Here is a 12500-nt window from a genome sequence, read left to right on the forward strand (position 1 = left end):
TCTGTGATGCAAAGCTGAATTTTTAGGATCATTATCACATGATCCTTTAGAAATCATTCTAATATGATGATTCATTATCAAAGTTGGAAACAGTTCTGCTGCTTAATATTTTTTTCAGAACATGTGATACTTTTTTAGGATACTTTGAGTGAATAAAAATTAAAAAAAAAAAAAAAAAAAAAAGCTATGTTTTTAAAATATAAATATTTTGTAATAACAATATACACTACTGGTCAGTAATTTGGGGTCAGTAATTTTTTTTTCTTTCTTTTTTTTAAATAAAATCAATAATTTTATTCAGCAAGGATGTGTTAAATTGATAAAAAGTGATAGTAAAGAAAATATATTATTAGAATATATATTATTAGAATTTTATTTTATTTTGAATAAATGCAGTTCTTTTTAACCTTTTATTCATCAAATATATTAGACAGCAGAAATGTTTCCAACACTCAAAATAAATCAGAATATTAGAATCATTTCTAAATGATCATGTGATAGACTGGATGTTACATGTGACACTGAAGGCTGGAGTAATGATGCTGAAAATTCAGCTTTGCATCACAGGAATAAATTTTTTTTAAAAAGTATATTCAAATAGAAAACTATTATTTTAAGTTGTAATAATATTTCACAATATTACTGTTTTTTCTGTATTTTTGATCAAATAAATGCAGGCTTGATGAGCAGAAGAGACTTCTTTCAAAAACATTAAAAATAGTAATGTTTCCAAACTTTTGGTCTGTACTGTACATTCACATAGAAAACAGCTGTTTTAGATTCTAATAATATTTAACTATTTTTACTGTATTTCTGAACAATAAATGCAGCCTTGTTGAGCAGACTTCTTTATAAAACCCATAATCATCAGAAAAGGCTCACGGTGATGTGCAGACGGCTGAAGGTGTCTCTCATGTGGTTCAGAAAGTCCGGCAGAAGCTCCAGCAAACAGGAGGCCAGAAAAACCCCGCAGGCCAAACACGACGCCAGACTCAAAACCCTCTGCCGAGAGCCTGAAAACACACAGACAGAGACCGCTGAAACTAAAACTGATCAGGACAGGCTTCGTCTACACAGTACAGTCATGAGAAAGTTCCTGTTTTAAATGTGAGCTTCATCTTCATCTTCATTATCAGACCTGGATCGGAGCTGAAGCGTGTGGCTCGTCTCAGGACACACACAGGACTGAATCCACACAGCAGACTGAAGCACAGCATCAGCACCAGTGTGACGAGCTTGATGTGAAGAAGCCCAGGAGAAGCTCCCGAGGAGATCCAGTCTGAGTCCATCAGGACCTCACCTGCATCACACCTGAGAACACCACCATCATCATCATCATCATCATCATCATCATCATCATCATCACTGACAGACCTCAGCACGGCTCAGCAGGGCTTACCAATACACAGACTGAAGCTGATGACCTGAGTCTCCTCTACTCCAAACTTCTGGACAAACAAACGCGCTTCAACTAAAACTAACCGGACTTTAAACCTCGAGCGTCCGCGAAAGACTTCTAATCGCACACTAACGAGCTTACTTTCTAGAAACCCAGTGTTTTGTGCGTTTCTGAATATGTCAGATGCACACTCGGGCTTTAATCGTGGCTTTCTGCTGAGGTTTGTTCCAGTATCTGCTCCGCTTCTTTTCCTGTTTTCGGGAAACTGACGGTGAGTCACCTTCTCCGAATCTGATTCAGTTCAATTCAGTGAACGAGTCGGTTGTCTAAATGATTCAGAACTCGTTTGCTGAGGTCGGAAGCGCATACTAGTAAACGACTCTCGCTATTTATAAACAATCCCTTTCTAAAGCAATAATAGTGAGAGTGGGATGCTTAGTATGCAGTTCCGAATTCAACGTAACAACTCAATCGATTCGTTAAAAAGATCCGAGTCAAAAGAGCGACTCATTTGCGAATGTGGTATTATTATGAGTCACAGCTGTCCACAACTTGTCCAAACCTGCACAAGGAACATCATAAACATGAATTCAATGCATGCAGCCAGGGATTATTATTATATACCATGGTACTAAATGAATACCACTATCACCATGAAGAACAGTGATTTGGAAGTTGTTTTGGAGCACATATCAGAGTCTTTATGAGTCATTAACAACACAACAACAACAAAAATTAAAGTCACTTTTCCATGCTCTTCTCTATATTATTTTTACTCATGATTGGTAATAGAAAATCCTCCCCATCAATCGCTATAAAATGATTACAAATTATGTTTACATAACCACAAACGAATCTGATTGGTCCATCCGTGGCAGCGCGGAGAGAAGTAACAGGTATCAAGTGACCTCACCGTGTACGTGTTTTAAAAGTCTGAAAAATATTTTACACCTGTATAGCGACAGTGAGTGACTTTAATACACATCTACGTGAAAACAAACAGTCAAGGGTTAACGTAGAATAATTATTTTTTTAAATCTCTTCCTACGCGTGACGCGCTATTGGTCAGCGTCTCTCCACAGCCCCGCCCACACGCTGAACGCGGATGTGAATTGCACCGAATCAAATGAACCAGAAGATCCGGATCCGCACGGAGAAATATCCGCGTTTATCCTCGCAGAATAAACCGAACGCGCGTGTGTGAAGGATGCGAGAAGCAGATATCGTGTCCGGGGACGTCAAACCCACCGAGCGAGTGAGTAAAGCGTGCAGAAAACACCGTAAACGCGGTTTGTTTGCAGTGATTGACAGCTCAGCTTCACCTGACACACAGTAATCACACGGATCCGCTGCTGTTTAAGCTGCTTCTCTTGCTGTAATCTGATCTGATCTTCACTTGTGTGCTCCACCTGTTTAATAACACATGCTGGTATGTTATGTGTCCTGTAATGCGAAATGAAACACATAAATAGCCGAAAGGATCTGCTGTGACAGACTTTATTTGTGATAATCAGTCATTTTAAAGTGAACTACAGCAAAGCGTCTCTTATTCCTGAGCACAGTAAGTCAACAATAACTCCAAACTCTTACCAGGATGTTAAAAACACACAAAAAAAAGAGAAATAACACACACAGGTGGAGTTCAGAGAGAGACACACACACACACACACAGGTGGAGTTCATTGTTGAAGCTCCGCCTCCTCCTGGTCACGTGGCACTGAACCTGAGACAGACAGGCTGTTTGCTTCTACACTCTAAAACACGTTTGTCATTCGTACAGAAAATTACTGTAAAAATAGCAGGATACTGTACACCAAACCATTGTTTTTTTTTCATGCACTGCTCAGTTTGGAGATCATCAGCTCAACTTGACGTGTTTTAATGTAAGTCGTGTCTGTCGTAGGATGCTGAGGAGGTTCTGGAGAGCGGCCTGCTCCTGGAAGAGTCCTGCTCTGGAATACTGTACGCTGGACACACGGAGGAGTGGAGCGTCGAGCCGCGCTGTGTGAGTCATAAGAGGAATAATCTGCTCACCCTCAGTTCATCTGAGATCAGGATGAGTTTGTTTCTTCATCAGATTTGGAGAAATGTAGCACTGCATCAGTGTCTCAGCAAAGTGAATGGGTGCCGTCAGAATGAGAGCTGATAAAAACATCACAAGTAATCCACAAGTAATCCACAGCACTCCAGTCCATCAGTGAACATCTGGAGAAGACAAAAGCTGAAACAAATCCAGCATTAAGACGTTTTTAACTCAAATACATAGAGTCTATAATCCATAATAACACTTCCCAGTATTAGGAAAGTGCATCTCCTGTTGTCTCTCACATCAAAATCCAGACACATATTTTGAACGTCTTAATTTAAACACTGCTTGATCTGTGCAGATTTCTCTCCTGATTCACACCAGAACACTTTTTCACTGGAGGAAGTGTTATTATGGATTATAGACTCTATGTATTTGAGTTAAAAACGTCTTAATGCTGGATGTGTTTCATCTTTTGTCTTCTCCAGATGTTCACTGATGGACTGGAGTGCTGTGGATTATTGTGATGTTTTTATTGCACTCTCATCAAGAACTCAACAATACACATCAGAGCATACAAAGGGAATCAAACCCATGACCATGATCTGCTGTTTGAGTGATGTTAGATATCCAGACTCGTGTCTTCCGTGTGTCCTGAAGCGTCTCTCTCGTGTTCCAGAGTTTGAATGACAGCGAGTCTGAGGAGGTTCTGAAGGCCATAAACCCGAACGAGATGTACACGTCTGCGGTGTGTGAGAGCGACAGCGGTCTGTCTGAAGATCAGTCCTCAGACGGAGCCCACGAGCAGAACCTCGGTAACACTGTCTATCAGGTGGTGTATGACATCAGCGGCGTGGGCGGAGCCTCGGAGCAGCAGACGCCACAGATGGACGTGATCTCCATCGAGCTGGGTGAGAAGCATCATGGGAAATGTAGTCTCCCCCACAAATTCTGACTTGATGTGAACAGATGGGAGCGTATACCATCGATTGACATCTTCAGAGCTCACAGCAGGCTTGTCTTTAAAGGTTTGTCAGTCGTTGAGGTTCTCTTGTGTCTCTGTGCAGACGAGTGGAGCTCTCAGATGCTGCTGGAGGACTCGTGTGTGGTCAACGAGCTGGTGTCGTCTGTCAGAATGGAGAACGTTTCTGCTCACCACGTGCAAAACACTCAGAACCCTGACAGCTTTCTGGTAGGTTTGTTGTGACGGAGGAGTTCTGGAGAATGCTGAGGCTTCAGCTGCTGATGATAAACTCTCCTCAGGTTTATCCTGAACTCCAGCTCACAGAGGAGGAGCAGAAGCTGCTGGACCAGGAGGGAGTCTCACTGCCCAATAACCTGCCCTTAACGAAGGTGTGTGTGTGTGTGTGTGTGTGTGTGTGTGTGAAGCTTTGTGAGTGAGTCAGTGTGTGTGTGTGTGTGTATGTGTGAATCAGTGTGAGTGAATCTGTGTGTGTGTGTGTGAATCAGTTTGAGTGTGTGTGTGAGTGAATCAGTGTAAGTGAGTGAATCAGTGTGTGTGTGTCTGTGTGTGAGAATCAGTGTGAGTGAGTCAGTGTGTGTGTGTGAATCGGTGTGAGTGAATCAGTGTATGTGTGAATCAGTGTGAGTGAATCAGTTTTTGTGTGTGTGTGTGTGTGTGAGTGAATATTCATAATGTATGGAAAACAGGTGTGTGTGTGAGTGAATCGGTGTGAGTGAATCAGTGTGTGTGTGTGTATGTGTGAATCAGTGTGAGTGAATCAGTGTGAGTGAATCAGTTTGTGTGTGTGTGTGTGAGTGAATCAGTTTGAGTGTGTGTGAGTGAATCAGTGTGAGTGAATCAGTTTGTGTGTGTATTTGTGAATCAGTGTGAGTGAATCAGTTTGAGTGTGTATTTGTGAATCAGTGTGAGTGAATCAGTGTGAGTGAATCAGTTTGTGTGTGTATTTGTGAATCAGTGTGAGTGAATCAGTGTGCGTGTGTGTGTGTGTGTGAGTGAATCAGTTTGAGTGTGTGTGTGTGTGTGTATGTGTGCAGATGAATAATCATTTTAAAGAGTCAGTTTGAGTGTGTGTGTGTGAGTGAATCAGTTTGAGTGTGTGTGTGTGTGTGTGTGTGTGTGTGTGTGTGTGTGTGAGTGAGTGAATCAGTTTGAGTGTGTGTGTGTGTGTGTGTGTGTGTGAGTGAGTGAATTGGTGTGAATGAATCAGTGTGTGTGAATCAGTGTGAGTGAATCAGTGTGCGTGTGTGTGTGTGTGTGTGTGAGTGAGTGAATCAGTTTGAGTGTGTGTGTGTGTGTGTGTGAGTGAGTGAATCGGTGTGAATGAATCAGTGTGTGTGAATCAGTGTGAGTGAATCAGTGTGCGTGTGTGTGTGTGAGTGAGTGAATCAGTTTGAGTGTGTGTGTGTGTGAGTGAATCAGTGTGTGTGTGTATGTGTGAATCAGTGTGAGTGAATCAGTTTGAGTGTGTGTGAGTGAATCAGTGTGAGTGTGTGTGTGTGTGTGTGTGTGTGTGTGTGTGTGTGTGTGAGTGAATCGGTGTGTGTGAATCAGTGTGAGTGAATCAGTGTTCGTGTGCGTGTGTGCGTGTGTGTGTGTGTTGTGAATTCGGTCTAACAGGACTGATCTCTCACAGACTGAGGAGAGAATCCTGAAGAAAGTGAGACGGAAGATCCGGAATAAACTCTCGGCGCAGGACAGTCGCAAGAGGAAGAAGGAGTATATTGACGGTCTGGAGAGCAGGTGAGACGACGTGACACCCGTTCCCTTCCCTAACACACGTCTGAGTCTTAATGTTTGTGTTTCCTCTCCGGCTGACGTCACTGAGGCGTGTGTTTGCATGGCAGTGGTCAAATTACAGATGTTAAAAGAGTTATGAATGTCTGCGTTGTTTCTCATGGGGCTGTGAGCTCATTTCTCCCTGCACCTGTGTAAAACTGCAAACCAAATTAACTACCGTCTGTGTACATACACCAAGGTCATGCGATCATTTAATTGCCATCTGAATCCACATCCACTTTACAAGACGGAATAGATGCAGAAGTTGTGTCTTAAATCCTTTTACCATGAAAATGTATCTTTACATGTTTTTACAGAAAGAGTTACTGTCTGAACAGAGCAATAGTTAGAGCTGTGTGTGTGTCTGTGTGTGTGTCTGTGTGTGTGTGTGTGTGTGTGTTTGTCTGTATGTGTGTGTGTGCGTGTCTGTCTGTCTGTCTGTCTGTGTGTGTGTGTGCGTGTCTGTCTGTCTGTCTGTCTGTCTGTGTGTGTGTGTGTGCGTGTCTGTGTGTGTGTGTGTGTGTGTGTGTGTGTGTTTTAGGGTGGTGACGTGTTCAGCTCAGAATAAAGAGCTGCAGAGAACCGTCGAGCAGCTGGAGAAGCACAACATGTGAGTAAACAACATCAGCCCTGCAGCATTCCTGCTGATATGACCTCATTTGATGATGCTGCATTAAAAAAAAAAAAATATGATTTTGCAAATTTTTATACACGCACGCACATCCATATATATATATATATATATATATATATATATATATATATATATATATATATATATATATATATATATATATATATATATATATATATATATATATATATATATATATATAAGTGCATTGAAAATAATATGTTTATATCAGCTTTATATATGCACTTATCAAAATAACTAAAGCAGTCAAATGTAAAAAAAAAAATTGGTTTTAATAACAAAAAGTACTAAAAAAGTCATTTCATTTACAGTCTTAGAAGGAAATTGTTCAAATTCACCAGTATTTTGGAGTTGGAGTCTGTTTGGATGCAGTCAAATCAGAAAACATGCTCATGTTTGCATTTTCTTCTGTCTTCTTCTGCCTTGAAATCAGGATTAAAAAATAAAAGAATGTCAAAGATGTGGAGTGAGAACTGATCAGATTCAGACAGGAATCATGTTTTTAAAGTCTTTGTGCTGTTCAGCGTAGAATCCAAGACTAATCACCACACAGATGATTCTCAAAGGCAGAAACAGAGTGAAAGGCATCATATTTAGTGATAAACGTGTGACGCTGGCATCAGCAGCTCAGCGCGAGCTTCATTCAGCAGATACGATGCAGGACGCTTCAGTGTAGTCACGTTCCTCATTTTCATGCTCTAATGTGACAAATCATCCAGATTTCATGCAGTGTGTGTGTTTCAGGTCTCTTGTGGCTCAGCTGCACAGACTGCAGGCTTTGATCAAGCAGACGGCCACCAAAGCGGCACAGACGAGCACGTGCATCATGGTCCGGTGCACCTCTGTCTGCTCTGATCATTAATACAAACACCAGACCGTGATCTCACCAGTGTGCTCTTCCTCCTCACAGATCCTCCTCTTCTCTCTGGCTCTGCTCATCCTCCCCAGTTACAGTCCGTTCAGCCGCTCGCCGTCTGTGGAGGACAGTTACGCTCCGTCCGCCGGTGAGACGCGCTCGCTATAGGCCAAAGTCAGCATGAGACCAAACATCATCAATCACACATACAGTACAGACCAAAAGTTTGGAAACATTACTATTTTTAATGTTTTTGAAAGAAGTTTCTTCTGCTCATCAAGCCTGCATTTATTTGATCAAAAATACAGAACAAACAGTAATATTGTGTGATATATTATTACAATTTAAAATAATAGTTTTTAAATTTATTATACTTTAAATGATCATTTATTTCTGTGATGCAAAGCTGAATTTTTAGGATCATTATCACATGATCCTTTAGAAATCATTCTAATATGATGATTCATTATCAAAGTTGGAAACAGTTCTGCTGCTTAATATTTTTTCAGAACATGTGATACTTTTTTAGGATACTTTGATGAATAAAAAGTAAAAAAAAAAAAAAGAAGAAGCTATGTTTTTAAAATATAAATATTTTGTAATAACAATATACACTACTGGTCAGTAATTTGGGGTCAGTAATTTTTTCTTTCTTTCTTGTTTTTATTAAATAAAATCAATACTTTTATTCAGCAAGGATGTGTTAAATTGATTAAAAAGTGATAGTAAAGAAAATATATTATTAGAATATATATTATTAGAATTTTTTTTTTATTTGAATAAATGCAGTTCTTTTTAACCTTTTATTCATCAAATATATTAGACAGCAGAAAACTGTTTCCAACACTCATAATAAATCAGAATATTAGAATGATTTCTAAATGATCATGTGATAGACTGGATGTTACATGTGACACTGAAGGCTGGAGTAATGATGCTGAAAATTCAGCTTTGCATCACAGGAATAAATTATTTTTTTTAAAGTATATTCAAATAGAAAACTATTATTTTAAGTTGTAATAATATTTCACAATATTACTGTTTTTTCTGTATTTTTGATCAAATAAATGCAGGCTTGATGAGAAGAAGAAACTTCTTTCAAAAACATTAAAAATAGTAATGTTTCCAAACTTTTGACCTGTACTGTACATGACGCTGAAGAACAGTGCTGAGAACCAAACAGTGGCTGGTAGCCCTTGACTTGCACAGAATGAAAAAAAAATAGTGTGGAAGTCAGTGGTAACTTGGAAGTTGCCATGGTAACAAACACTAATACTTGTTAGTGATAGTGAGTGCATCATTAAATATTCAGAATATAATGTGGAAATTTAGCAACAGCGTATATTGTACATATTTCTACATGTTGTTTTCGATCATTTATTTTGGATAAGCTAATAAGTGTGTAGGCTAATTATTTCATTTAGATACTAATTATTTATATCATATTACTATAGTATTAAAAAGTTCAGTTTCATTTTCATTTTATTTCAGATAAACAGTTTAGTTCCGAAATTAAACTAGTTAAAAAAATAAAATAATTTAGAATTAAAATAGAATTAAACTAGCTTAAATAAAAAAATAAAAATTAAAAGTGTAGAATTAGAGTAGTTAAAATAAATACAAAATAAAATGGTAAATTTAGAATTAAATAAGTTAAAAATAGAATTAAAAGGTTACAATCTAAAAAAATCTATTTAAAAGTTTAGAATTAGACTAGTTAGAATGAATAAAAATACATTTAGAATTAAACTATAAATAAAAATAAATAGAACTGAATGTTTGGAAATAAACTAGCTAAAATAAATAAAATTAAAAGCTTAGTTAAAAATAAAATTAAAAGCTCTGAAGTAACCTAGTTAAAATAAATAAAAAGTCATATTAAAAGTTTAAATTTAAACTAGTTAAAATAAATTAAAATTAAAATGAAATATTTCAAATACATTTTTAAAATTTGATGTTTAGAATTAAAAACTAACACCCAACCAGTGCCGACAGCGGTGTGCAGATATCATGTGTCTTAAGACTTCTGTAAGATGCAGTGTTTCTGCTTTCAGTGATTTCCAGAAACATCCTGAACGAGGTGGACTCTCTTCCGCTTCTGGAGGATCCTGTAGAAGACGATCCGATGTCTTCAGAGCCTCTGTCGCCTGCATCAGAACACACACCTGCAGACGCAGACGTGCCGCAGCCGCCGGAGGACTGGACGGGAGACCAGCGGAACGGCTCGGCCGCGCCCGAAGGAGACGCAGACGTGCTGTCTGTGAGTCTAACGGCTCCGGCGGCTGCAGGAAACACAGACGCAGCCAAACCGCCGCATGCTGATGAAATGTGAGGCGGCTCGACCTGTTCAGCGCCGCAGGTGTGGCACGTCGTCTGAAACAAAGCCAAGAGAAGAGTTTCTCTGACATGCCTTTATTTATTCTCTCTGAACACAGATACAGGTGTGTCATCATCATCATCATCATCATCAGTCATTATGTGCTTTAGTGAGTCACAACCCAACAATAATCATATCAATGTTTGATTTAAGGGCTCTTTTGTTTGTGCGTTAGAGGCATGTTTAGTGTCGTTTTGTTTTGCTTTTTTACTTTTTACTCATCTGACACGGATCAGATATAATTGTAAACAGGATCAGATTTTACTGCATCCCATCTGTGGCTTGAAATCGGCTTCAAATCAGATTTCTGAAGATCATGTGACACTGAAGACTGGAGTAATGATGCTGAAAATACAGCTGCACATCACAGAAATAAATTACACTTTAACAGAGACACACATACAAAAAAAAAACATCAAATTTAAATTGTAAAAATATTTCACATTTTTACAGTTTTTATTGTATTTTTGAGCAAATAAATGCAGCCTTGGTGAGCAGAAGAGACTTTCAGGAACATTATAAAGTTTTGAACAGTAGTGCATGTCTGAACGCTCATATCCGTTTCCTCCGTTTGTAAACCGGTCGTTTTTCTTCCTAATGAAGCAGATGTGCCTGTGAGCGTTTGTACAGAACCTCATAATTAATTGAAAAGCTAAATTAGAAGCGGCTTATCAAGCTTTCAGTTTCATATAAACACAGAGATCAGATACGAGTCGCGTCAAACAGACAGGACTAAGATCAGGTCTGTGCTTTTGTGTTAAAAACCCGAGACCTGAACAAAACCAGTTCAGAAGCGCTGCTGTTCATTGAAAGTCTTTGGCTTGTGTGATTTTTTTTTTTTTATTATTATTAATGCTTCAGATCGTCTGAGGGTGAATGGATCGGGTCTCTTTTCTTATTTTATTGTCTTCTGAATAAAAAAGACATTTGTAACATGTTTTGTCGCTGTTTTTTGTTCATTTGAGCCACTAAAAAATAAGACAGAATTGAGTCTGCACTGAAAAGAAGTGCTGTTTGTCTAAACGTCTAAAGATTCTTAAATCAAGACACATTTACTGGAGATGCAAAATGACTGAAAACAGTCTTGTTTTATGAAAAAAAATGTGTCAAAATGAAGTGCGTTTATGCATAAAACTAGAACAAATTGGACACTGGCTGATATTTGTTCTTATTTTAATTCATTAAAAAGGGATTTATTATTATTATTATTTATTTTAAATAAACAGAAGCTCAGCATGGTTGTTACAGTGTCACATTTTCTACATGCATCTTTATACACACATTTATTATTCAGAAATGATTTTATACATGTAAAATACACACAGTGGAGATGTTTTTACTGAAGATAGGCTGTAATAGCTGTTAAATAGCAGTTCCCATTGTGACAACATGCACATAGTGCGTCCAATGAACTATTTTTTTTTTTTTTCTGGAAAAGCTTTTGTAGTCAGTCCTTTAAGGTTTGTGTTACTGTCAGAAAAACGAGCCGTTAATAAAGGAATATTCAGTGGAGTAAGCAGTGTGACAACTTGCCCCGGTTAAATGTTCTACTGGTAAATGTTTTTTCACCGTGTCTTGTTTCCCATCGACGGAGAGATCTTCAGTCCGTTCTGCTGAAGATGAAGAGTGAAGCCCATCAGCAGAGTCTTCCTCAGTGTGTCTGTTTCTGAATAATCTCAGACTTTATTTACAATAGTCACCATATTTGACAGAGATTAGCCGGTTAGTGGCTCTAGTATGGTCACTTGGTTTATGGTTTATGGTCACATGACATGCAGGTAAACAGATAAAATATTTCATCTTTATTAGCAAGGATTTCCTTTTATTGTAACACTTTTTTTAATAAGGTTCCATTTATTAACAAAAGTTAACGACGTTACTTAACCAGAACAAAGAATGTATAAATCTTCATAATTCTGACATTTACTAATACATTAAAATAAAAGAAAATGTATCTTGATATTATTTAATGGATGTCGGCTGACATGAAATAATGAACAGTTGCATTTGTATTAACTAGTGTTAACAAAGATTAATAAATAGTGTGAGTAATAATGCAGTAACTAATGTTATCTAATGTGACCTCACTGTAAAGTATCAGCGTTTTGAGTTTTGAGTAATTTTTCTGGTTTAATTATTAGTTTTTCATCAGCTCAACTCCCGTGAAATGTTACTGACGTCACTACACTGCAGCACAGATGTGAAACTGTACGATTCTAATCATTGTAGGAGTCTTTGAAGGAGTCTGTGTGTGTGTGTGTGTGTGTGTGTGTGTGTGTGTGTGTGAGTGTGTGTGTGTGAGCTGATTACAGAGGAGAGTGAATCTGAGATGATGTTGTGTTTGTGTTGTGACTGACAAACTGTGTGTGTGTGTGTGTGTGGTACGACGCGTGTGTGAGAGAGAGAGAGAGAGAGAGAGAGAGAGA

General features: G+C 38.3%; 2 protein-coding genes across 2 annotated transcripts in view; one reads left to right on the forward strand and one right to left on the reverse strand.

Annotated features, from left to right (window-relative positions):
• slc39a3 (solute carrier family 39 member 3) overlaps nt 1–1798 on the reverse strand; it is a 3173-nt gene extending 1375 nt beyond the window's left edge. Inside the window, exons 1-3 of the mRNA XM_042773306.1 lie at nt 1400–1798; nt 1139–1311; nt 883–1013 (exon numbers count right to left, since the gene is read on the reverse strand). Of these exons, the coding sequence (XP_042629240.1) occupies nt 883–1013; nt 1139–1289 (282 nt within the window). The 5' untranslated portion in view covers nt 1290–1311; nt 1400–1798. The remainder of the gene's footprint in view (nt 1–882; nt 1014–1138; nt 1312–1399) is intronic.
• A 696-nt stretch (nt 1799–2494) lies between these two features.
• On the forward strand, nt 2495–10296 carry LOC109106002 (cyclic AMP-responsive element-binding protein 3-like protein 4). Its single transcript, XM_042773305.1, has 10 exons — nt 2495–2654; nt 3303–3404; nt 4105–4336; nt 4493–4617; nt 4689–4778; nt 6044–6150; nt 6728–6796; nt 7586–7670; nt 7752–7845; nt 9752–10296. Exons 1-10 carry the CDS (start codon nt 2607–2609, stop codon nt 10027–10029), a joined length of 1230 nt encoding a protein of 409 aa, XP_042629239.1. The 5' UTR covers nt 2495–2606; the 3' UTR covers nt 10030–10296.
• Nucleotides 10297–12500: the final 2204 nt, after the last annotated feature.

The sequence above is a fragment of the Cyprinus carpio genome, chromosome A16, assembly GCF_018340385.1.
Source record: "Cyprinus carpio isolate SPL01 chromosome A16, ASM1834038v1, whole genome shotgun sequence".
NCBI classification, from domain to species: domain Eukaryota; kingdom Metazoa; phylum Chordata; class Actinopteri; order Cypriniformes; family Cyprinidae; genus Cyprinus; species Cyprinus carpio.

Excerpts from the sequence above, each read along its gene's own strand:
- LOC109106002 (XM_042773305.1), top strand. The coding sequence starts at position 2,607 with ATGCGAGAAGCAGATATCGTGTCCGGGGACGTCAAACCCACCGAGCGA. Across the intron at positions 6,797-7,585 it reads CAGCTGGAGAAGCACAACAT|GTCTCTTGTGGCTCAGCTGC; the intron begins GTGAGTAAACAA and ends TGTGTGTTTCAG. Across the intron at positions 7,671-7,751 it reads AGACGAGCACGTGCATCATG|ATCCTCCTCTTCTCTCTGGC; the intron begins GTCCGGTGCACC and ends TCCTCCTCACAG.